General features: G+C 35.7%; 2 protein-coding genes across 6 annotated transcripts; both read right to left on the reverse strand.

Moving 5' to 3' along the window:
• Positions 1-2,011: 2,011 nt before the first annotated feature.
• On the reverse strand, positions 2,012-3,146 carry ccl36.1 (chemokine (C-C motif) ligand 36, duplicate 1). Its single transcript, XM_067402183.1, has 3 exons — positions 2,988-3,146; positions 2,679-2,790; positions 2,012-2,501 (listed from the first exon to the last, which is right to left on the reverse strand). The coding sequence occupies exons 1-3, from the start codon at positions 3,061-3,063 to the stop codon at positions 2,408-2,410; spliced, it is 282 nt and encodes a 93-aa protein (XP_067258284.1). The 5' UTR covers positions 3,064-3,146; the 3' UTR covers positions 2,012-2,407.
• A 122-nt stretch (positions 3,147-3,268) lies between these two features.
• tbc1d14 (TBC1 domain family, member 14) lies at positions 3,269-26,054 on the reverse strand. Of its 5 annotated transcripts, none has more exons than XM_067402177.1 (15): positions 25,707-26,048; positions 25,313-25,436; positions 20,527-21,235; positions 17,145-17,271; positions 12,747-12,865; positions 12,362-12,444; positions 11,903-12,020; positions 11,329-11,435; positions 9,599-9,685; positions 9,047-9,141; positions 8,878-8,949; positions 7,886-8,014; positions 7,686-7,795; positions 7,330-7,588; positions 3,269-6,043 (listed from the first exon to the last, which is right to left on the reverse strand). In XM_067402177.1, exons 2-15 carry the CDS (start codon positions 25,368-25,370, stop codon positions 5,987-5,989), a joined length of 2,130 nt encoding a protein of 709 aa, XP_067258278.1. In that variant the 5' UTR covers positions 25,371-25,436; positions 25,707-26,048; the 3' UTR covers positions 3,269-5,986. The 5 variants fall into 5 exon arrangements, with proteins under 5 accessions (XP_067258278.1, XP_067258279.1, XP_067258280.1 ...); XM_067402178.1 differs by having other exon boundaries at positions 17,145-17,256; positions 25,707-26,043; XM_067402179.1 differs by lacking the exons at positions 25,313-25,436; positions 25,707-26,048 and adding an exon at positions 23,734-23,849.
• Between the last annotated feature and the right edge of the window lie 288 nt (positions 26,055-26,342).

Raw genomic sequence — 26,342 nt, forward strand, 5'->3', positions numbered from 1 at the left:
CAACTATGGACAATAAACTACTTACCTGTGCTACTTGCCTTTTGGATCTCCCTGTGATACTCCAGTGATCTCCTTGTAAATCTCCAACTATCCCCCTGTAATACTCCAGCAATCTCCTGTAAGCTACTCTTTGGAATATTACACGTACCTGTCTACTCACCATACTCCTGTGAAGAGCTGTGTGTGCTCTCTTTACACTCCCAATCCAGTCATCAGTGCTCCACTATCACCTTGGTAGAGGAAAAAATACTCCATCACTCACCTGCTTGATTTTAAATTCATCACTGTCATTAAATACCCTGTTTGGGTTTAAACATATCTCTGTCTGGTGTTCCCTGAATGCCCTTCTGAACAATTTTTTATGATAATGTGCTGTGCAAGAAATAAAGAAAAACTGAGAAATAAAATACAGAATTAGTTCTCTCAAACAGTTCAAAGGTTTATATCAGTTTTCTTTTCAAATTGTGTTTGTAACAGTGCCGACATTTGGCCGGCATTCAGAGGACCAGTTCTGTCTCTTTAAAACAAGCCTTATAAAGATATCGATTTCACTCCTCTGCCATTGTGAGTCTATTTGAATCAAACAAGTTCTTATAGAGGTCAGTGCTCAGCAAACAAATATTTTAGTTTAACCACATGCCTTTTGCGGTGTCAGAGGGGAAACAAGCTTCAGCTTTATTTTCCCTGCTGTTGCTTGTTGCAGCAAGTTCATGCTAGAACATTCAAAGAATTTTTACAAGACTACTGACTGACGTCATTTCTTAAGAAAGGTGTTTCCATTTAACATTATAGGTGATTTTTTTTACACATCTATTTTAAAAACTATATGCAGTATATGGCCTTCGACAGGATATGCAGTTGAAGGTGATAGGGGTCATGGGCATAAGCCTCCAACCACAAACTTGTGTTCCGCTGACAACACTGAGGTGTTATCATCTAGCGACACTTTGTAGGTGAGAAACTAGTGCTATTATAAGACACATCCACACATTCCACCAAAAATTCTGTTATGCAATACAGTGCTGTTCTTTTAATACTTAAAAAGTCCAAAATGAAGTTAATAATGAGGGTCACCCTTTCAGTATTTCATTTGATTAGTCTGTCTTGAGGCCCTTTAATAATCATGTATGATTTTCACTTTGGAATTCACATGAACAGATGTTCTACAGTAGTAGCATGAATATCAATATTATTATAATTATTATTTTGAATGATCTTGCTTTTAGTATAATTTATTATTACATTATGTGAAAAATGTTCAATGCTGACGGTCGCAGTAACTTCAACTAGGGAGCAATTTAGTCTACTAACTCTTTACACCGCTTGCGTCTGCTGTAGACTCAGTGTAAGAAGATTCATGCTAATGATTGTATTCAGATATTTAGTTCCGTCTTTAACTTACACCTCTTACTATTACCAGTTTACACCAAGTTGGCTTAGAAGTCTGTTTAATTAGGTTTTTTGACTGAAAGACTTCAGGTGGCAAAATGAGCAACAATACATTCATTTTGCCCAAAGCTTTTCTCGTTGTTCATCTAAACTGCAGTATTTTTATATGCTTTAGTCACACTTTACCTATTGTCTCTGCTGTCCGTAATGTGTGGTGTGAGTTTTACTGAATACTGTCCTCTCTACTTTTGATGATCTTGTTGAATTAATTGTTCTTGAGTGCAAAACAGTAAAATTAATAAACACAAAGAGGTCAATAATTACTGACACTTAAATTGATAACATGAATATATGCATTAATAAATGACATTGAGAATGTTTTTTTTTGTTTTTTTGAATTCATTACTAAATATACATGAAATATAAATGCTTTAAAGAGTTGCCTTAACAGAACCTGAAGTTTATTTATTCATATATTTTGTTTGTTGGTTTTTGGGTCCTGTGTCAGCATTTTATTGCTTTTATTTTATTTTTATTTTTTTCCCAACACTGGTTTTGATTTCTTTTCTTGTTTTGATTAAGCTCTGCTCTTGATGTACAACTGGGGTATTACACAAGATGATACATCTTAAAGGGTTTTGTCTTCTGTTATATTTTATTAGAATTAAGAGCATCATATAAAACAACTATTGTTAAAGCAAATTTCTTTTTTTAAGCCTACATGTTTAAAATTGGAACAATCATAAATCATGTCTTTTTACATGTATTGCTTTCCAGTAAAAGTAACATTACAGTAGAAAGGTAGAAAAAATTTTATATTTAAAAGACAAATGTTAAAAAAAAAAAGCTTAATTCAAACAGAAAACATCATTCAGTTACTTGTCATGTTGCCTCATGTTAATGGTGAAACAGAAAAACTGACAGAACATAGGAGGAAGGTTACTGAGCTACTTCTTCAGTTAAGAAACAAGTTAAATCACTCCTTTGAGTATGCCGATCATCGACCACAGCTGCATCACTAAAAATCACGTTCATCGATCGTTTTAATGGTACTCTTCACCCAGCTCAGCTCAGGGTTCACACAGATACGAAGACCCTTCTGTGTGACAAGACTGTTAGAAGGAAAAGATCAGTTACTCAACACAGAAATCTTACAAACATACACAAAATAATGAATTTCCATTCTGAAATCTTTATGACAAATTACACATTATGAAAGTTTAGTACAATCAATCATTCCATTTACAGAAATAGGAATGGAAATTAAAACTGGCAATGGCAAAACTCACATGACTCCACGCTTACTGCAATCCATGCTTGTTTCCATGTAGGAAATAATTTTAGCGATGGGGATTTTTCTCGCATAATACTTAAAACAGCATTCGCCTGGCGTATTGGCATCTGTGTTGAAAAATGTAATTTATTTATAAAACTGAATCGATTTATCATAAAACATTGTAACATTAAACATTTAAAAATGAACAGATAAACAGTGTAAACATTGTATCACTCTTAAATTTCTGATAAATAAATGTTTGTTGATATAAATTAATTCACACCACTTAACAAATAAATAATGAAGGTTTAGTTTGACTTACGGTTGGCCAGTACACCAAACTGGAGGAATGCAACGGCCAAAAGTCCAATAAAAAGACAAAGACAATATTGACGCATGGCTGCAGATTTTGCTTCAAGATACTACTGATAACAACAGGATAATGCCCTATAAACTTTACCGTGGACTTTAAAGGTAGAAGGGGAGGGGGCGAGTGAGGTTTTGGTAAGGGGGCAGGTTATAGGTGAGAAAATGTTCCACTGCGAATCATAACTGAACAGAAAAGTGCTCACAAGTCTTACAGGAAACAGTTATGCGGTTATTTCATGTAGCAAAACTGCAACTCACCATCTTAATCTTTGTCTTTAGTGCCTTTATTCTCAATGTGAACATTAATGAGGTGATGAGACAATGGACCATGAATATACGCAAGTTTATTTATTTCTATATCGACACAAAAACAAAGGCAGCAGTATATGACAAAAGGACAAACATAAAAACAAGGACATGGTCAAAGCGTGTTGTGTGAGCTGCATAAATGCATGCTCAAATAACCTCTGAAAGCTTCAAGTGTGGGGTTGCATGCACACAGTATGCATTTCAACGCTCATACAGTGCGTATATGAAAAATAAAAAAGCTAACATTAAATAGTTTTGACTGGACAGTTCATACATAGGCACAGATACACTGAACATCCTACTGCCTTCATCTTAGGTTTGGTCATATTGACCGAATCAATTCCCACACAAACAAAACACTAGCATAACAAATACAATGCACAATACATTATTGCACTTCATTATCAACATTTCCCGTGTTCCTGGATGCTCTATGCTCTTCTGAACAACATGAATCGTTTATGATGATGTGCACACGCAAGTACTCACAACATAACATGAAGTTGTTTATACACAAGTCAGCTCTGTACAATCAATAAAGATTGTAATGTCTTTTTTTTATTATTATTGTACATGAAGACATAAGGAGCTGAATGCACAACCGGATACACATGAAGTCTTTTGACTTCTTTTTTGAGTTATGTATATATTTTCATAAGTTACTTCAAAGTTTTGGACTTGAGACAAAAACAATGGAAAGCCACTAACATAAAGCCATCAATTTCTGGTGCTTGACCCCAGATATATAAGTTGTTTTAAATAGTTTTTTTTTTTAAATTGTTATACATATATTCTATTTTAAATTGAGGGCAATGAATAATCAGATGGATGATAATGAATCCAAACAGCTAACATTAACACAGAATGGATTCCTGGCTTTCTTACATGGTAATGAACAAGAAACAAAACATGAATCATCAGAGAGCACAGTAAAGACGACAGTGAAAATCTATGAAAAAGAAAAAAAAAAAGTGCAAAGCAGCTTATTGCAGAAGTGTGGTTTAAACCACAAAAAAGTGGGAGGTTTTCCTTCTATCACAGTCATCATAAAGCAGCAAAATCTCACCGCATTATCTTGATAATACCTAAATATAAACTTACTACAGAGTGTGCAAGATAACACATGCCATCCAATATTCTTTACAGTGCCTTCATAGCTTTTTACATATTGTTGTGTGTACATATGTAAACACATGCACACAATTTTTAATGATATGAAATTAAGATCTTTTTCTCACCAAAAAAAAAAAAAAAAAAAAAAAATCAAATCAATATAATAAATAAGCATCTAGATGTTTAACGTTATAGTGTCAAACCATAACATTTCTCCATAAATTTCTCAGTGAAAAATATTCTCCAAAATGACAAACTTAAAAAAAGTGAAAAATGCTGTTATTGCTGTTACATTGTGGTCCTATAAATTAGGCCGCTTTGGTGCATGTTATTTACATGAAACAAGCAAAGACTATGAAGTACTATAACATGGCATTTGTTAAAAATAAAATTCTCGCATTTTGTATAATAAATTGATTTTTTTATGATTTTAATCTCAGCTTGCCTTAATAATTTACTGCAGTTTCTTTGTTATTAACAAAGATAATATGTCAAACAAAAGTGTTAAGATGAGCTGTGTGACAAAACCACCATCATCTCTGAACAGGTATCGAACGTAATCTTTCATCTACTCTCTTCTTAACACTTCAACCACTATGAGATCCAACTTGCACCACAATGTTAAAGCCACATTCATTATACTAAAATCCTGTTGTGTAGGCATGAACTGAAGCCAAACTTCAGAACTTCAGAAATGCTAGTATTCCAGCATGTTTGGTTTTAGACCAGCATGATATTTTCAATAAAAACAAACAAACAAAAAAAAAGCAAGAAAAGGGAGAAAGAATCCAGTAAAAGTACTACAAACACCAAAATCTTTCAGCGTCCACACAAATCTTTGAATAAAGACATTTGTGACAGCGGACAGAAACATAGAATGCAGACACAAGGAGTAAGAGGTAGAATAAAAAACAGTTCTTGATAAGAAACTTAGATTAAAAAGTGTGCAAGAAGTATTAAAAAGAGTGGTTGAATTCAATGACATTGCATCGTAGCAAACAAAATATCCTTGTGATTTGCACACTTCCAGTTTTTTAAAAACATAAATCTCACTTTGAGATTCCAAGATTTTGAAGGACACTCATTTGAAGCCAATATACTTCCAAACATATTAAAAACAACTTGAGCAAACAAATAAAAACAATCTCAGAAACCACAGCAAAATATATATTACTTTATTTCGCTTAAACAAAAATATCATGTGTAAGGTGAGGGAGACAAAAGGATAAAGCCAAAGAGATAAAGTGAAGGTGAAAATAGTGGACAGAGACATGAAATAGTTTAGAGCTTCACAAACTCACATTGCCACACCTAACTGATGGAGTGTACATTCATGTGATGTGTTGCCTCCGTTCCAGCCCCGTGAGCTCAGTTTGTATTCCCACGCATCAGTTTGTATGGAAGAGGACACATACAGTGGTCACTTGAGCTGATAATCTCTGATGAGGTACCAGAGGTATGCAGGAGTACCCATGCACAGTTTCTCTCTTAGTCTCTGTAAGGTGGAAGTGAAGACACGAGAATGCATCCTTAGCGTTTCAGTAGTGGACTGCCCCGGTCTTGTCCTTTCTGCAAAGCCTGAAGAACCTAGAGGTACGAAAGAGGAGAAAAAAAGACTAGTAAAGTTGCAGCAGATGAAAACAAAAATATATTTCAGAAAGTATTCAGACCCTTTAATTTTTCCACAGTTTGGCCTGGTTTCGCAGACAGGGCTTAGATTAAGCCAGGATTAGGCCTTAGTTCAATTACGACATTTAAGTAGCTTTTTTAAGTAGCTTGAGACAAAACAATGGTACTGACATTTGACAAATCAGTGCAAGTCACTTTCAGTAAAGACAGCTCAAACACACATTTTAGTCTGGAACTATGCTTAAAGCCTTGACTGTGAAACCAGGGGTATATGTTCTAGCCCAGTTGTTTTCAATCCTGGTCCTGGGGACCCACCGCTCTGCACATTTCATATGTCTCCCTTATTTCCCACACCTGATTCAGCTCATCAGCTCATTAGATGAGAGCTCCATGAACTGTACTAAGACTGTTAGATAAAAGATGCATACAAAACATGCAGAGTGGTGGGTCTTTTTAAAAAAATTTTTTAAAACAAATTTGCAGAGATGTCATAAATCCGTTTTTGATTACTCATTATGGGTTTGGAGTGTAGATTAATGTTACATTTTTTTAAATGTTAAACTTTTTTTTTTTTTTAAGCATTTAAACAAAGCTAAATAAATAAAAGGGCCTGAATACTTTCTGAATTCACAGTATATCCCATTCAAAAGTTTGGTGTCATTGAGATTTTTTTTTTTCTGGGGGATATTTTTATTCAGCAAGGACACATTCAATTGATCAAAAGCCATTCATAGTGTTACAAAGATGAATATTTCAAATAAAAGCTGTTATTTTGAACTTTCTATTCATCAAAGAGTCCTGAAAAGGAGATATCACTGTTTCCACAAAATGATTAAGCAGCACAAAATGAATTTAAAATGAATAATAAAAAGAAATGTTTCTTGAGCAGCAAATCAGCATATTAGAATGATTTCTGAAGGATCATGTGACACTGAAGACTGGAGTAATGATGCTGAGAATTCAGCTTTGCATCACAGGAATACATTCTATTTAAATATATTTTAAAATGTAAAGTTATTTTAAATTGTAGTATTTTTTCAGGATTAGTTTGACTAATTAAATGCAACTTTGAGAAGCACAAGAGACTTTTTTCAAGAACATAAAAAAAAAAAAAAAATATCTTACTGACCCCAAACTTTTGAATGGTAGTACTGTATATATCATTCTGCATAATTGAGTGTATATGTATTCATTTCAATGAATGTGATGCATTTATGTGTGACTGTTTAGAAAAAGATGCGCACTTGTGGCCATTTCTTGTTCTTGCTGTTCATGTTGATATTGGTTATGCTGGAGAAGATCTCCTCAGCAGAGATGTAATCCGGCAGGCGTGTCAGGAACTGAGCGATGTGGATGAAGTCCATGTGTGTGAGGATGTCCTCGTAAAGACGCAGGATACCCAGTGCAGTGCGAAAGAGAAATTCCTCACCATCACGACAGAACACGTCCCACACACGACACGCAATGTCCAGTGGGAGCGATTTACTGTACAAGGCGAAGATCCTACACAGACAAAAAGCAGACCTCTGATAAATAAATCTTTACATCTCAAGACTGAGGGGTACGTTTATGAACTGAACTTATCAGGAAAGTAACTCACCAGTCAATTAAATAAATATCAGAGGACAGGTTGTTATTTTTGAAATGTGCAAAAAGCTTTGGTAGATTTTCTTCAAAGAACACTTCAAATGCTCCAAAGTATGTCAACATCTAGTGAAGAAAAAAAAAAAACAGGAGCATGTGAAGAGTCTCGTCTAATTATGATCTTACTAATTGCACAAGACTGCTCATGAAACTCACAAGGCTGTGTTCCACTCTGTAGAAAGCCATTTGACAAGGCTTGTTCAACAAATTGGCAAATGCAATGAAGGCATCAACAGTGTCCATGTTAAGGATCAACACTGCTGCTATAAAGGACATTCCCTGCACCTACACAAGAACACAGAAGGAGAAAAAAAGACAAACACAAAACAGAGACATGTTTGAGGATTTATCTTTAAAGTCGACATGAAACAGTCTTTTCTTCGCTATTGTGATGTATATCCAAGTGGCTTCTCAAACAAGAAAACAATTTAGGCTGAGACTTTGTCTCTTTTGTCCATTGGGTATTGACTGGATTGTTGTAGCTTGCTGAAAGGTTATAATAAACAAGCAATGTTTATCAACTGAAAAATAGCATCTACTCTTAACCCTAAAACAACACGCTTTGTCAGATCAGTGCCACCTTTCGATTTTTTTTCCTCAAAAAATTTAATAAACTAGGCAGCTAAATTACAGTAGAAATATTATTTAAATTGTTGCATCATAACACTGGAGATGTTTTTGGTTGTGTGACATAACATCAGTAAAACTGTTCTTAATTTATCTTATAATTTTTTAACTTCTCCTTACAATATGACTTCACACCCAGCATCTATGTGGAGGCATTAGTGCAAGGGCTCTTTGGTGATATTGTGGTCTGTGAGCAGGATGTAAGAGGGCTGTGCAGCACGCATTGCTGTGGTGTTCTCAAATGTGCAGCAGAATAAGGTTATGGCCCTGCATATAATGTGAGTAAATGCTGGAACAATACTTCTCATCATACCCCAGCAAACCAGCTGTACAACACAACATCTATGTCAGTTCCTGTTTTACTTTGTAAACATCTCTTAATATGACTCAATACTCAAGCTAACTGAGGTTAAGATAGTCACAAAGGGGTAAACAGTGCTTGTAAACCATGCAGTGGTGCAGAAAACATTTAAAAAAAAAAAAAATAGACATTACTTGAGTAAACGAGACGGGGTACTTACATATCCCACATCGGGACGATAGCAAGTGTAAGCTCCCAGAATGCTGTGCAATACATCATGGTATGGGCCTCCCTGAAAGGAAACACAGAAAATAAATAAATTAATAAATAACCAATGATAACACATTTGTCAGCTGATATAAAACACCAAAAACAGCAATGCACCCTACCTGTTGGAATATACAGAGACTGGGAAAGGTTCTGGAAATATCTAACTTGATCAGTTCTAGACTGGCCTCTCGGTCAGCATTAGATAAGCCTGTATCTGAAAATTAAGCAATTATTAGTTACAAAAGGACATGAAAGCAAATGAGTTTAACAGAAAGGAGATTGTGATAAAGAAGGAGAAATAAAGAAAATTAATGGAGAAAATAGCATAAAAGAAGATAATAAGGTAACACTTTAGTATGGGCAACACATAGTAGTTATTTAAGTGGGTAAGTTCAGGTATTGGGTAGGATTAAAGGATGTAGAATATGGTCACACAGAATAAGGCATTAATATGTGCTTTATAAGTACTCATAAACAGCCAATATGCAAGCTAATAAGCAACTAGTTAAAAGTGAGAAATGTTCCCCATACCATAAGTGTTAGTCTAAAGTCTTGTCAATAATAAAGAATGCTTTATATGAGATTAGAGAAGCAATTCTGTCAAAAGGTGCGAGGAAAGAAACAAAGCTAAAATAACAGAAAACCGAAAAAGAAAAATGCATAACAATCACCTTCACTCTCTGTTTCGGCAGCAGCCGTTGGGGCTACAAAAGCATTCCACTTCTCCTTGGCTCTAGCCAAACAGATGTTGTACAGCTCTATTTAAAACACATACACATGCAGAAAAAAATAATGTGTTATTTAAATGTTAATGTAAATATGAAATCATCATTTGCTTTGTAATTAGACCCCCTAGTGATACAGTAAGGTTATTACATGTAACTGTGAATGAAATTTGCTCTTAGAAATCTAATAAGGCTTGAAGAGTGTTTCTGATTAGTGTTTGAGTGTTTATTGACTAAATATAAAAAAAATAAGTGCATAATCTTTAAATACAGGGAATGTATAAATAATAATGTAAAACTAAGTTCTTATAATATAATTACCCAGCTTGTAAACCTGTCTGTCTCATCAAGAATAGTTTTCTATTCAACATCCTTGCACCTAAAGTTTTTTTATTTCTACACTCATGATTACAACAAATGATTGTTGCAAAAACATTAAAACCACAACACAAATTTCAGTGTAGAGTTCTCACAGTGAACGCCCACAAAAGTATTGTTACTACTGCTTTGATTACCACATGACGTCAATGCAGCATTCAAATAAATTGTTTTGCCAATTTATGGTATAAATTATGCATACAATGGGTTTTCCTTAACTGCGCACTTGTAAAGTTGGAGAAAAGTTTAAAATGAAACCACAGGGCACTGCTTGTGAAATACCATGAAAAAACAAATAAACAAACAAACAAACAAACAAAAAATACAAAGTAGGGCTGCATGATATTGAAGACAAATGTGATATGCAATAACTCGTTAAAGAATGTGATATTCAATACGTGATACGATAATACTTTAAGTGTGTAAAATATTTAGAATTATATATATAAAAAAAAAAAGATAAAACCAACATGCACGTTTCACATTCTTTTTGTTAGGATCTTATCAGGATCAACAAAACACCAGAATTTCAAAATTATGTGAAGTTTGCGGCTCCATTGTTGCTGTAAACTTGCACAACGTTCTTAAATGAGAGAGTGATTTTTCTCTCTGTTTTTAGTTGTTCGATTAACATTAAGCACACAGACAGGAAGCAGGTTTATTAGGCTTCCGTCCCTTTAAAAGCTGCACGGATCCAATATACTGTTACAAGTGTGCTTTCTCTCTCAACTGTTTACTCCACTTAAGACATAAATGACTGTGTGTACATGAATACTCACCAAGACAGCCATTTTGATATAATTTTGTGTGTATTTGGCCACATAAGCTAAGGAAGAAAACTGAATTCAGGATCACGCACAGTCCAAGTACTTCGCTTACTGTGCCTAATAACATTAAGCATGTCACACATATGTAACAGTCATGTGTCCAGTCTATTCTCTGCTGTCTGCATCAACCTAAAATGTAGACTTTTCATAATCTTTTGAACTATTAAAATCATTCAGTTATCATGAGCAATTGCGATATGCATATTGTGATACACACATTTGCGATATTTCTATATTTTTAATGCATCGTGCAGCCCTAATACAAAGCGATTTATATAATTACCCACAAAATGCAAATTAAAAAAAGAAAATTTGTTTTTATATTTAGCATTCTTTTTCATTCATGAACTTGGATTTAAAAATAAATATTGTCCAAAGTACTACATTGTATTTATAGTCTTTTCCTGTATGTGCTTATATGCGCCATAGATGAGGTTTGTGTGATAAAGCATACAAAACACACATTCATACCATCTGTGATGTTCAGGTCATTTCCTATCGCTAGACTCCAGACTTTGCCCCTCACACTGGGTGGCAGACCCTGCCACCATAAATCTCTCACCCGCTTAGATGAACACCTGAAATGATGACGAGAAAGACAGAATGAAACAAGTTATTTCTGTACAGATATTTGTGTGTATATATTGTGACTGTGTTTCTCTGAGCATATTTTTAACTCTTACATTATTTCATTTTTGGACTTATAGCCATTTTTTATGTTCTATTTATAGGGACAAAAGAGAGATGATAAGATGTAATAAGGATAAGAACAGGAGCTGAAAATGTTGCGAGCCAAATTCAAACTTGCATAGCTTGCATGAGCACCTAGGCTCAAAACATCAGATCACATGCACTAACTTCTAGTCCATGTGTCTCACTAATCATATATTGGTCAATACATCTCTTGCCAAATATTACTATTTTTAGAATTTTTTTTGGCTGCTCTTTTATCCATTAACTGTTATTTAATTATATAGAATATCAAGAAGTTACATTTGTTTGTGTGGCTATATACTGTGTCAATGATTTTTGTGTGCTGACTCACATGCTTTGCCAGTTGGGTAATATCTCCTGAGTCCAGGTAAGAGCAGCATTGCCGATGCTTTCCTCTAGTTTACACCTGTCCTCTAGCTGTTTTTTCCGTTTCTGGGCCTCTTTCAGCTCTGCACAGAAACACACACGGTGTGAAAGAGAGAGAGAATGGCAGTGAAATGGAAATCTATGTTAAAAGGATTAGATTTAATCTTTTACAACAGCGCCCTCTAGAGCACACAAAACTAAACACATCAACAATCAAACTGATCCAATTTTTTGCAACATCTGCCAATGATGAACTGAGAATACTTACTGGACATAAATATTTCTTACCGTCCATGAAACAGTACTTTTTAAATTATTTCTATACACTTGCCAAAGCTAATTTTCACTTTCAGATGTGTTGTTGCACGCAAATTAACTGTGCTCACATGTACAACAACAAACAAATGCATGAAAAGTAAGTCACCTCTCTTCTTGGCCTGAGCCACCATCTCCTCATATTCTTGTCTGTGTTTCTGGGCTTCTTCCTCAGGCTTTGCAGGAAGATTCCTAAACAATATATACAAAATAACTGTCAATACACATTTACATTACTGTAAAACTTCATATCTAAAACTCATTTATTGATCTTAATAACCCTATGCTTTAATACATACTAGTATACAACATTTGCTGTGCTCCTGTCTGAATGATATAACGTTGCATGCAAGTTTTTTTTTCCTGTTTTTGTTTTAGGAGAGTGCTATGGTACCACATTTTTTAATTCATAATACAGGAATGAGAAGTTTGAGGATAGGAGGAGATAAATACAACACATGTACAGAGACATATGCACACACAAAAGCACTCACGCTGGACGGTTCTCGAGTATAAGAGCTGTGGTTGAAAGTGGCTCGAAGTCCAGGTTCTTTCTTACATTCTTCTTGGGAGATGTGGAATTGCTTGTGTGTTCACTCCTTCTTTCATATTCCTGTAAAAAGTTTTTAAAATCATTTAAAAAAAAAAAAAATTCTGATGACTAAGACCTGTTAACACATTTCAGTCATTACCAGCAAAAACCCACACTGTACATATGTATACACATCTGGCATAAACCAGCAATTAGTCAAAAGAATAGCACAAATTCTTGAATGTATTCCTCAAAATTGGTAAAGGCCAGTTGGATGAATCACACACAAAAAAGTCTGGGTCACTTTTCACCCCAGTAATTATATTTTGACAATGCATGTCAATCAAGGCTATTTTGAGGTTTCTTCCATTTTTTTAATTTTTTATTTATTTATTTTTTATTATTTTGCAATTACATTATTTGTATGTCATTTCCACCAAATTATCATTACTGGATTATTGAATTGTAATTCTAGATTCTCATTCTCAATAAAAAGTCTCAGTCTGCTTAATGTAACTGATTAATTTAACTTTTTTATATTTGATTGAAATTTGCATAAAAGAAAAGCAATACATCGAATACTACCATGATGAATAACATGTTACAATTAAGATATTATTAAATCATATAATTATATATACAAATAAATATATTATATATACAAATGTATATATATTATATTGGGGTATTGAGTGTTTTTGAATTATGGTAATAAGGCTTAATATAATAAGGCCTAATAATAAAATTATAATTAGGCTTGACAACTTGATGGAACTCATGCTTAAACATGTTAAAATGTTTGCCACACAATACTTTCTTCACAACCTGCACAAATGGAAGCAGAAGTTCTCAAAACAGCAGGAACCGAGAACTGAGAATAGTAATAGTCTTAGCAGAACACAATATGCCACGATGGGCCCAAATAAAAATCAGAATAACTTGCTACTGTTACAGTATGAGATTCCTTTACAAAGTCTCATGTCACACACTGTACACCCTGAATAAAAATCTGTGCAATCTTGCACTGCATCCATCTTTAAATTCTCTGATTTGGTCTATAATCAGTCTGATCTGTATATCCAAGCAAGATTATATTATGATTGTTTTGTTGTATTTACGCATTCAGAAAGCACACACTATTGGACACTGAACTGAGTGAATATAAATATTTAATTTGCCCACACACTGCACTCTCTCAGAGATAAAACTAGACAAAATGACCTACATTCCAACTATGAGACAAACACGTATAAGAAAATTAAGTTAAATAAGATTAGACGAGGAGCTTTAAGAGTAAATGTGGGACAGCCACCTAAAAAAAAAAAAAAAAAAAAAAAAACACCATTAAAAAAATATATATAATTAAACACAAATGTGCTCACACATGAACACCCGGTACACCTGCTACAACAGAATCCCTCTCGCTCCACGTCATTTCCTCCCCACAAATTCTTGTTTTTCTCTTTCTTCTCATTCACCTCACCTTTTCTTATTTTTTTTCTATTCCCCTCATTGTTTTCTGTCAGATAAATGAGTAAGACATGAACTCACCATGAACGCTGCAGTGCTGTTGAGACATTCAGAATCCAGCGTTTCAGACACCACACTCTACCATTGCTGTATTTTCACATCTATAAGCTTAAGTGCCTTGTAGACAGATAGGCAAGGCACAGCAACAGAGGAAGACCGCAAGGAATATGGGACACACCCTGAGTAACAGTAGCATGATACTACTGTGCTCCTGCTCCTCTGCTGTTATTGCTGTCTCACTCCTGCTAAGTTACTTGACACTGTTTTTCCTTTCCCTCTTTCTCTCTATAGCTCTGTCCTAACAAACATGCACCAAACTGGGAGGTCCTACATCAGAGGGATGCAGAGGATCTGATCTTGTCCCTTGCTCCTGCTGTGTCCATATGTGTGTGTGTGCATGCTAATGTTACTCGTCATCATCACAGTGCTGAGAGAGGACCCATGATTTACAGACAGCCATACTAATTGATTCCAGCTATTAGGAGCACAAGGCTCTCTGCACTGCAGTTTCATGCGATCAGTGCGCTCTGGTTTCTGCTGTGCATGCCTAAGTCATGTACAAAGATGATGAATAGTCTGTTTTACGTGGCCTGTGTGTCATCAGTTCTCATGAGCTTCCACTGATTAAAATAAAATATTAAGAAACATCCTAAACACACTGTCAGACAATCACACAAATGTTTAGTCTGTTAAGACTTTACATCTAAAACAAGTAATGGCAGTAGGTAGAATACTGTGATGTTTAAAAAAAGTCAAAAGCACTGATGCAGGACAGAAGAACATAATATTAAATTCATTTTAACTCATCTCTTCCTACAAGCCACTGCTACAAAGCCTAAATAAAACAGCAACTCTAAACCGGTCACCCAATACCTCAATCTTCCATTACAACTGCAGAGAACAAAAAAGAGAGATAAAGGCAGGAGTTGGAGGTAGGTGAAATGTAGATGGGCACAGGGAGGCTGAATCAGGGGGTTCAAATTACCTAAAGCACATTGCAGGCCTGTTGTCTTTCTGTACATAGGAAACAATGCTCCATTCACAACAATGTCATAACAAGACTGCAATATAAAGCCATTTGATTGATTCATGCGTAATAATTAAAAAAAGAAAAATCTAAAAAATAAAATAAATCCCTAAACATGATTTTTTTTCGCTGCTAAAAAACTATCTTCAATTCAATTCACTTTTATTTGTATAGCGCTTTTCACAATACATATCGTTTCAAAGCAGCTTTACAGAGAATGCATGTCAACATTACAATATAGAAGAATGCAGTTAGCAAATAATGTAATAATTTTTGCAATTAATTTACAAACACTGTTAGCATTTAATTTTAAGGTAGAAGCAATATGCTCCTGGAAAAATGAAATACATCAACAATAATTAGGATATATAGAAATTTGGGAATGTGCATGGTGCATCTTCAGCAAAGAAAATTTTAAGACGACATTAAATGGAAATATCGACCGCCTGTTCTTCATTATTGTGACATATCAGAGTGAAATGACTTCTCAAACAAGCATAAATGTAAAGCGGGACTTGATTATTTTGTCCAACAGGAATTGATTAGATCACTGAGGTTTGCTAATTGCGATCTCATGTGAGTGACGATTTGCTGGAGGGGAGGGATTATTGTCCCGCCCTCATGCCAATGCACACGTCATTAGAGAAGTGACTTTGCTGTGTGGGGGGGAGGAAGGTAAAGTTTGTGAGTAAAGACTAAGTTGCCACATGGATGAAAAAAAAGTGCACTGATAAAATAATTTTTAATAAACATAAAATAATAAATATAATATTATAAATATTCCATAAAAAAATAAGAATGGTAAATTGTAATGAGTGAATTTTTGGTGACTAAGGAAATGATTTACATATTGATATCCCCAAAACAGCTCAACCAATGGTTGGGGAAGCATTTGGGAAACCAGTTTCATTCATTTTGCAAGTCTGTTTAAACTTTAAAGCCAAAACATGAACAATAATTAACACTGAGACATGACAAAGTATGAACACTACTTCTTGACATGATTTCACATAGTTCATAAATGTGCATAAATACAACATTTAGAAACCTCCCTTTGATTTAACTTAAACATTGTTTTTGTAGCACTATATGATTTAATTGTTAAATTACTGTAAGCTATTGTAAAGAATTTATCAAGAAATTGTTAAATACCTTTCAGACATTAAAAACAGAAATCCACAATTAAAATTTCTAATATTTTCCTGGGTAAAGTGGCAACTTCACATATTCTAAAGCATAGTTTGACAGTTAATAATTGCTTTATGGGATGCCTATTAATATTTTAGTGCTTATATGTGCTATTTCTTGGTTAATATCTAATTTTATATTTGCAGCAGCCATGGGACGAAAACATTACCCTGAACATTTTTAACATCAACTTATCATCAATGTTGCTAGGATACATTTGACAAATGAAATGAAAAAAAAAAAAAAAAGTGTTCTAAAATGGACTCAAAATAAATGGGAAACAAGTCTGATGTCCTCCGATTGGATGGAATCATAGTCTGAAGCTAAAAAAATCTGCAGTTGCCTTCTTCAGACTAAAAAAAAAAAAAAAAAAAAAAAAAAAAAAGTGTAGTGTATTCCATCCTTTTGATTTAAAGCAGCACCTCGTAAGACTTGCTTAACACTAAAAGATACTTGCCTTGTTATAGAGGATCTGACATTGATTCAAAAGCCATGCTCAATGAAGGGTACTTTTTATATATATAATTTCAGCTCAATCTTACTACATACAAAACCACTCAAAAAGCAGGTACACTGCATTTTGTCCCTTTTTATTTTTTCAGGTGTGAAACGTACCTTTTGTATTTTCCTGGAGTCTTTGGTTGAAAGTTCTTTATGTGGAACTTTACCAAACAGCTTCCACCCAGGCTCTCGCTGTCCTTCCAGTGCACCTGTGTCCTTCATCCTCCTAGCAAAAAGACTCCTTACAAATATAGAAACGAAATAACAGAACTGAGTAAGAGTGCTAGTTCTACTAAAAATTAAAGTGAAGTGACTGCTCTATTTTATGCGATATGAACTCCACAAAACAAGACTAATTTATTATTATAGCACTTTTCGTTGAATACTGAGAAATTTAAGAGAATACTGCACTATAGTGGAGAGTGAGGCAGAAGGAAAAATATTTGAGCTGTTTTAAGATCTCTCTTGAAAGCTTCAAGATGGTGCACATCACAATGATGAAAGGGCAGGTAATTCTGAGACAAGATGAGAACTATCAACCACAGTGCAGAGTCTTGTTATGGGGACATAGAGGGCAGTTTTTGATCTTAGAGAGCAAGGTGATGTCCAGTTAGTGATCAAGCTTTATTAAGTATAAACCTAAGCCACTTAAGACTTTGAGAGCCCTTTACTCCACACTATTCGGTGACTTCAACACTTTTAGTCTGTGATTAATTGTGATACAAATACATGAGCTTTTCAGCAGCACTGAAACTGAGTGATATAATGGATGATGGCGATATGGAATATGGTGGGGCCAAGATATCACAAGCCGCTTTTCCACAGTCGGGCCGAACGGTTCTCATTGCAACAGTTCCATTCCGTGCCGATCCAGGCCAGCTGGTACAGATACAGTTTCATTTTCCACTGTGGGGCTGATAACGGCCACTCTTTGGAATGTAATACAAGAGCAGTAGTCGTTGTCTTGGTAACGCAATGGTTTACCGATGAAATGAGATGTAAATAATGACCGCGTTATGGAGGATGATCAGATATTTCTTTTAATTTTATTATTATTATAACTTGTGTTTACGTCACTCAAATAGAGCACTTAGCCAGCCACAGAGAAACTGGTGACAAGTGACCAATCCTGAGTGGCGACGTCACTACATGCATTTTAGCAGCACGATTCAACATGGTCAGACACCCGTGCCAAGAATTCTGGGCTGAGAATGGTTTGTAATCGCGCCGTGCCGAACCAGACTCAAGTGGAAACACAACTGGAACCGTTCCTTGCTATTCTAAGAACCGTTTGGCCTGACGGTGGAAAAGCAGCTATAGATAAACAAGCACAGGTTGAGCAAGAGATGTGCTGTCCCTCTCAAAAACAACAATTAAAAAAAAAAAAAAAAAAAAAAAAAAAAAAAATCACTGGTGATGATGAGAAGCAACAGCATACTCTTTAATTGGAAGTTCAGATAGAAAGGGAAGTTTAGATAAAATATTACTGATGAAACAAGAACTTGGCATGTTCACATAAGTACACTGAGAAAGTGTTTTTGTTGCAGTTCCACTAAAAGCTAGAATACACAACAGGACTTTACAGTCTGAATGAGTCGACTCTAGTTGCTGAAAGTCAGAGCCGATCTGTAGAATTGCGTTGCCAGATGTGTATGATGGCCAGTTTTCCCTCTACAACCATTTACAAAGTCAGCAAGTGAATGATGCCTAGTTTTAAAATCTGTTCAGATTTGAAAAGTTGTGTGTATTCCAGTCTTAAGGAAACACCACATGCAGTAAAAAAACAAACAAACAAAAAAAAACCTACTACTACTTTTAGGATGCTAGTAGCCCGTGACAAAAAGAGTTAAGATCAGAGGTTTTCAAGGTCAAAGACAGTGGGTCTCCCTTCTAAGACAACATAAACTGCATAATGTGAACAGCACTATATATATATATTACATATAAACAGATTCTTAATAAAGCTATGAAAGATAAAGAGCAGTAAAATATCTTTTGTTGTTTGATTAACATTAATGACAGGCCTATAGGCTGCTGTCACTAAGACCTTACACATGAATCCAATATAATGATCATTTCACCCAAATGTTTACTTTTACTTAAAGGAACACTCCACTTTTTTTGAAAATAGGCTCATTTTCCAACTCCCCTAGAGTTAAACAGTTGAGTTTTACCGTTTTCGAATCCATTCAGCCGATCTCCGGTTCTGGCGGTACCACTTTTAGCATAGCTTAGCATAGTTCATTGAATCTGATTAGACCGTTAGCATCGTGCTTAAAAATGACCAAAGAGTTTTGATATTTTTCCTATTTAAAACTTGACTCTTCTGTAGTTAAATCGTGTACTAAGACCGACGGAAAATAAAAAGTTGCGATTTTCTAGGCTGATATGGCTAGGAACTATACTCTCATTCAGGCGTAATAATCAAGGAACTTTGCTGCTGTTCCATGGCTGCAGCAGTGCAATGATATTACACAGCACCCGTGAGCCCCTGCTTGCACAGGGAACGTGCCTTGCAACCATGGAGACGTATGTGAGAGACGCTGCGTAATATCATTGCACTGCTGCAGCCATGATACGGCAGCAAAGTTCCTTGATTATTACGCCTGAATGAGAGTATAGTTCCTAGCCATATCAGCCTAGAAAATCGCAACTTTTCATTTTCTGTCGGTCTTAGTACACGATTTAACTACAGAAGAGTCAATAGGAAAAATATCAAAACTCTTTGGTCATTTTTAAGCGCGATGCTAACGGTCTAATCAGATTTAATGAACTATGCTAAGCTATGCTAAAAGTGGTACCGCCAGAACCTGAGATTGGCTGAATGGATTCGAAAACGGTAAAACTCAACTATTTAACTCTTGGGGTGTTGGAAAATGAGCCTATTTTCAAAAAAAGTGGAGTGTTCCTTTAAGACATAACTGACTGTGTTTATGAGATTACTCAACAAGATGGACATTTTGATGCATAAATGAGTGCTTTCGAATGATCAAGCGCAATGAGCCGTGAAAGTGAATGAATTCAGTACTCTTGCGCTTTGGATGTGCACCTCAGAAAGCCGCCTGTCAGTACCGAATCTAGTTCTCCGTCGTGGTTTATTGTGCTTTTAATAACTCATCATTAAGCACGCCCCACTCTTTCTTCTCATTCATCCATGTTTTTGTGCTTCTCTGTTGTGTTTAAGCAGTCCTGCGATGTACATATATATTTACATATAGATAAACTATATCGAAAAATCTTATGGATTGCCAAGAGTACTGTAAGATCTTCAAAAATATCCAAAAGTACCCAAGAAAGACGCACATATGAAAAACAATATGAAATAAAAAAAAAAAAAAACCTTGAAGATTGTTGAATAATATTAATGCAACATTATTTGAAAGACAAAATTTGGATAAACCTCAAACACAATACTACTCAAAATACTACTGAACAAAGCAGACAGTGATTTCTTGGTCTGAGTTTAACAACATTACAAATGCAAATGCTACAATACCTGTGGAAGAAGTTGGTCAGTGGTCCCAGTCTTTTGGTCCTAGCCTCATGAGGTGTAGAGACCCCCACTGGTTGCCGTTGTGGGCTGCTTAGCTTGCCGTGCAAGTCAGTAGGGGGTGAGAGTGAATTGTCAGAACGGTGCAAGACATCATCATTCTCAAATGTAACAACGGCGCTGGACTCGGATGTAACCATGAAGTCTAGGAAGTCCTCATTACTGACTGACAATGTGGCAGAAAACTCAGTACTTAAACTGGACACACTGCACACTGAAATATCATCACTGCGGTTCAATGTACCCTTGCCTGCCGCACTGGAAAGCCCACTTGCACTGTAGAGACGGACCAAATCAAAATCACAACGGGGGAAGGTGGAAGACTTGAGTAAGGAGCTATCTGAAATATCCAAGTTTAGTGTTGCTGGATTATCATCATGTGGAGGTGGAACTACCAGCTTAGCAGTGGTGACTCGAGCATGAATGTGCTCAGGCGGGTTGATCTCAAGGGTGGGGATACCAGAGTCCTGAGAGGCCAGGCTACTGCGATCCTCATCACATGCGCCGTTAAATGGAGTAAATAATTTGCAGCTGAGGGAGCCATGTGGGGGCTGAGATTCTGAAGATATGAAATGGTTGACATGGTTTTGGGTGAGAGGCATGGAAGCACTCTGCAAACATTGTGAAGACTTGCTGATTGATGAAACTTGGGAATCTAGAAAGGCACATTACAAATGTTGATTAGTCCTTACAAGTAAAAAAATCTAATAGCCTTTTAGAAAACAAACTGACATTATTTCTGAACCAACAGATGTAATTTCCACCACGTCCAATTACATACAGTATAGTGTTTGATAGCATTCTGTGGTGGACATGACAATGATGAAGAAAATGGCTGACTCCTTTGTCTTGATCAGGCTAATTTTTATAAAAAGCATCTTATGCATAGGGTTAGGGTTAAAGAGACAGTTTTTGCAATAAATACCATCATATATTTCAGGGTCAACTGGACAGAAATAACCAATCATCAAACTCACAAAAAAAAAAAAAAATCCATAGAAAAACAGAAAAGGTACTGGTAATTCATCCAGAAAATTTTACAGACATTTCCTTCAACCCTGAAACACAAAGTAATGCAATGCATAATTCAAAATACAGGTAAAACATCTCTGAAAAATCAATCCAGAAAATTTCTGCATATTACCACAGTACATTGGACCCTATTTTTACGTACTTTTGTACTGTAGATTTTACATTGGGTGTCAGTGCCCGGTTGCATAAAGCACCTTAAGTGTAATTTTCCCTTAAGATCGCCCTTATGTTTCCCTTAAACTTAAGGGTGTTGCAGAAAATAACCGTTAAGTGTTACTTAAGGGTTTCTTTAGGCGAAACGTCATAAACCCTAAGAATTTCCCTTAAGTATATATTTTTCACTTAAGTAATGCGTAAGTGTTGCATAAAGCCCCTTAACCTTCATTTCCCTAAGTATATCGTAAGGTTCGTAAAACTTCACCTTAAGTGTTACACAGAGTGAGCAGGTTCAATCCAAGTCGTATAACGTGCCACGATCGGCCGCTTTATATGATAGACAAATTGTACTTTAGCGGTTTATTCACATAAACATTGATGAAATATAACATATCTTATATGGTCAACGGAAGCGCAAACGTGCGTGCATCACACGCAAAAACAAACCTCATTGGTTCTTGCGCGCACATTTGAGCTTCCGACACAGCCGTAATCATATGGATGTCTTTCAATAAATGGACATAAATGATGAGAGAATATTAAAAATATCTTTATTTGTTATCCAAAGATGAATGAAAGTCTTATGGGTTTGGAACGACATGAGGGTGTCAGGGTGAGTGAATGACGGCAGAAATCTCAATTTTGAGTAAACAATCAATTTGAGTTTCTCTCTTTCATATTTGGTTTTCTTTTTTGTTTTCCTTATCCATATTATGTTGTTTTCTATGAAAACTTACCACGATACGTATTAACAAATAACGTGTCCATGGCAACAGCAGAATTTTTTAACGGCAAAACCTGGGATGCTGTCGTGAAACACTTAACGGTTTCCCTTACCTAAGAGAACAGTTTAAGAGATTATATGCAACACCCTTAAGTCATTCCCTTAGTTAAGGGGAAATCACGCCTTAAGTGTCATACTTAAGGGAAAAACTTAAGGTGCTTTATGCAACCGGGCACTGGTCTGTGCTCTCAGCCCTCACTATATTCCCCACATGTCAATGTTCCAGGTAAACACACCCTGAAAGTGATAAGACTGAATGTGCGTGGCTGGGTAAACACTTTTCCGAGTCTTCCATGAGTAAAACAACAGCAGCCTTTATCTTCCTTTAGTTACAACACACTATTGACCAGCTTATGACATGACATGAAAACTGTCCAGAAGTAGAGAAAGCAACAAGAAAACCCACTAAAAATGTGACCCAAAGACCTGAGGTAACATCACGTCAACACTCCCAACACTCAAACTACAAGACAGCTGTCCTCAAACATCCTTGATAATCTACCGGACAATATCTTCCATCAAAATTGGACCAAAATAGCTTTGATTAAATGAGGATAGAGGATGAATGATTGGAGAGGGGAGGGCCTGAGGACAGCACAGTAGCACATAAAACAAGTGGAAAATAGAGCAATTTCAGCTCAGAATGACAAACAAAATGTTTATATTGTGCCTAATAAGGATGCAAAATATACAATGGGAGAGGCAACGAATAATACAAGCTCTACTGGTTCTTCTTCCCTAATTGAATATGGTTCAGTGTGTGTCACATTTACAAGTGCATATAACCTACAAGTCAATTCTCTATTGTGGACAGAACATGCCTTAACAAAGCTGTGAAATCTTCAGTTGAACGTGCAATCAGTAACTGCTGCATTTGACAGGACAACAATAGATTAACTGCCCAACAATACACGCCTTAAACAATAACAGCATTTTCAACATTTCAAAGGTGACCCAGCCCATAGCATTTCTTAAATTTAAAGAATTATTTTTGGTCTTTGAGTTAAGGTTTCTCTGTTCCTACAGTCACAGAGAAATAGCTGATTTTAATTACATTTTTACAAGTGAATAATTAGCTCTTTCAACCAAAATCATACAGTCCTACAGCTCATAGAGCAATGAAGTAGCTCAAGTGATGTTAATAAGGGTGTAACTGTACATGTATTCATCCCAAAACGTACGGTATGGACATCTCAGTTTGGTTTATGCAGGTAGACGAAAAATACAGTCAGTCACAGGTGATCCACACTCCAATCCAGAAGGGGGCATGCGCGGTAATGGAAGGCTGTTTGCTAACCGCCACAACAGAAAAAAGCACAGAAGAAGAACAGACGATATAGATATGCGTATAATCTCCATGGAAAGACATCAATAAAACAGCTTGAGAATAATATCTCACGTAGCATTACATTTACCTCAGGTAAGTCATTTACCCTCCCAGCATGTTAGTTCACTAGAGAAATGAACTCAAGAGGGGAGAATTTCACTAAATATATGCACCATATTAGCTTATATATTCATTACTTTTACATTGTTAGTAATGTCTTAATTGCTTAATATGTTTAAATAAATTTGTCATGAAAACAAGTTATGACAGTAACTGTAAATGATTATATTTCAAAAATGAACTGGAGTACAATTGGATTATATAATTAGATTTAGAAGTTAATGCAAAACCTGCCTTATGTGCAGTTTACATTTTTTGTGTTGATTATAATTTAAAAATAAATAGCAATTGAATTGAATAGTTTGGGCTCTGTTGTTAATTGTAACCTTTAATGTTATTGTAATGAGCAAGAAAGGGCTCCCAGTATATAGTTTACAGCATCCTTAAGAAAATGTTCAATATAATTTATTTAAAGAGACACAATTTGTTCAATAAACTATTGTTTAATAAAAAAAAATTAAGAAAAAAGAAGAAATTTTTTGTTTAGTTTACTCCACCCTGCTGTAACAAACCCGTACCGAACCGTGACTTCAATACTGAGGTACATACCGAACTGTCATGATTGTGTACCATTACACCCTGAGCTGTTAATGCTTGCAAAGTACTTTTTGAGACAGTTGCTCTCTGATGCAATCCTTCATAAGGCAATCAGCATCCTTTAAATTTCTCAAAAGCACCAAAAACAAACTTCCTTTTTAAGGATTTGCAACTGCATGACAGATTACATGCTCACAAAAGTTAACGTCAGGCTAAAACATTTCTAGAACAATGAAAAAACTAGTGTCCTGCTAGCTGGTTGTTGTGTTTCGTGGCTTATAACTCATAAACCAAGACTTTTTTGAAAGTCCCTATTGGGAAAACCAAAGCTGCTGAAAGTGGAAAGCAAGCAGAACAGCAGAAATACAAAATAGTCACTGCATTTAATACATTTGTGATCGCTGATATGCAATATTTGTAAATATCACAAGGTTTTCTATTTGTCTGGTTACATTTCAATAAATTGCTCTGAAAATCAATTTGTGTGTATCTTGTAGTCTCATTTCATTCATTCATTCATTGATTGAAGTGCATGCTACATTTATTAATTTGACAAAACATATTTTGATGCTTTCTATCTGATTATCATCAGTTGAATACACATCTGAACATCAAAAATCATAATTCTGATATACTTAAACTTTTTTTTCTCCAGTTTTGTCTTGTGTCTCAAGAACCAGTGATGCACAACGGAAGTGTAATAATACTAATTCTGCTACATTTTGACATCCAAGACCCTAAACCAACATAGGGCTACAAAGTTACTTTGAACTCACCATCGTTGTTCTGACAGTTTGTGTTGCTTTCATTGGACGTGTGCTCTGCTTCTGCCATGTTCCTGCTGCAGGTGGAAGGATGTGTGTGCGTCCATCACCTCACCTTCACTACAGAGTCCAGACCCTCCAACAAACAATACTATTATTATTACGATTATAACATCACACGGCCCGTTTTTACGAACACTTCTACATATCATTTAGCATCTAAGCTCTAAACTTAACTCAACTTTTCTCATTGCTGGTGCACTTAATACTTCCTCGGTTCAGGAGACGTTCTATTTTTACATTACTTCAAGTGACTGACTGCAAAGAGCTCAAAATATATTCAAACTTCTGCGCGCAAGCAAGTTAACGCTAACAGCGTGATAAAAGCGAATGAAAAGTATCTTACCTGTTGTGACGCTGCCACCGCCATTTTAAAACATCCTCGTCAATATAAATGTGCCAGGAAAGCATACGAATCGATAAATTCACCTGTCCTGCGACTGAATGAGGTGCTGGTCTGCCTCAAATAAAGTAAGAAAACTTGCTATTTCCACCTGTAGCGGTAAAGTCGCGTTTCAGGCACACAAAGCGTCATTTAAAGAGAGGCAGAGCGTTTTGAAAGTGTTAGGACATAGTACCGACTCTCAGTAAATCAGGAAGTGACCTTCAGTGCCCTGTCAACACTGTACACACTGCGCGTCGCAACACAACTACAACGCTCCCATCTAAAAGGCTACGCAGCTGCTTACAGTGTCTTATAGTAGGCTAATCTTCCATGACTGATTATGGTTTTGTTGCCTCGCGTGAAGTTAAAGTTTGTTTATGCGTAGATAACGGTTTATTGCTAGTTTTAATAAATCCAAGTAATAAAACCGTAGGTGGTTTTTTATCAGTATCCATTAGACAGACTGTTGCTATAGTAACTAAAACAACCCCCCAAACCTGCATCAAGCTGATTAAAGTGAACGTCCCTCATTCCTCACACCATCTTTACAATGAAAACGCATGACACTGGGTGAAAATAGTATTTCACCAGTTGTAC

This window comes from Chanodichthys erythropterus, chromosome 11, assembly GCF_024489055.1.
Source record: "Chanodichthys erythropterus isolate Z2021 chromosome 11, ASM2448905v1, whole genome shotgun sequence".
Lineage (NCBI taxonomy): Eukaryota > Metazoa > Chordata > Actinopteri > Cypriniformes > Xenocyprididae > Chanodichthys > Chanodichthys erythropterus.

Bases quoted from the DNA above. Each gene is read 5' to 3' on its own strand.
- ccl36.1 (XM_067402183.1), bottom strand. From the start codon at position 3,063: ATGCGTCAATATTGTCTTTGTCTTTTTATTGGACTTTTGGCCGTTGCA. The intron at 2,791-2,987 runs GTAAGTCAAACT...TTTTCAACACAG, and splicing joins GTTTGGTGTACTGGCCAACC to ATGCCAATACGCCAGGCGAA. The intron at 2,502-2,678 runs GTGAGTTTTGCC...TCCTTCTAACAG, and splicing joins TGCAGTAAGCGTGGAGTCAT to TCTTGTCACACAGAAGGGTC.
- tbc1d14 (XM_067402177.1), bottom strand. From the start codon at position 25,370: ATGGCAGAAGCAGAGCACACGTCCAATGAAAGCAACACAAACTGTCAG. The intron at 21,236-25,312 runs GTGAGTTCAAAG...GTGCCTTTCTAG, and splicing joins AAACTGTCAGAACAACGATG to ATTCCCAAGTTTCATCAATC. The intron at 17,272-20,526 runs GTATTGTAGCAT...TATATTTGTAAG, and splicing joins CTGACCAACTTCTTCCACAG to GAGTCTTTTTGCTAGGAGGA.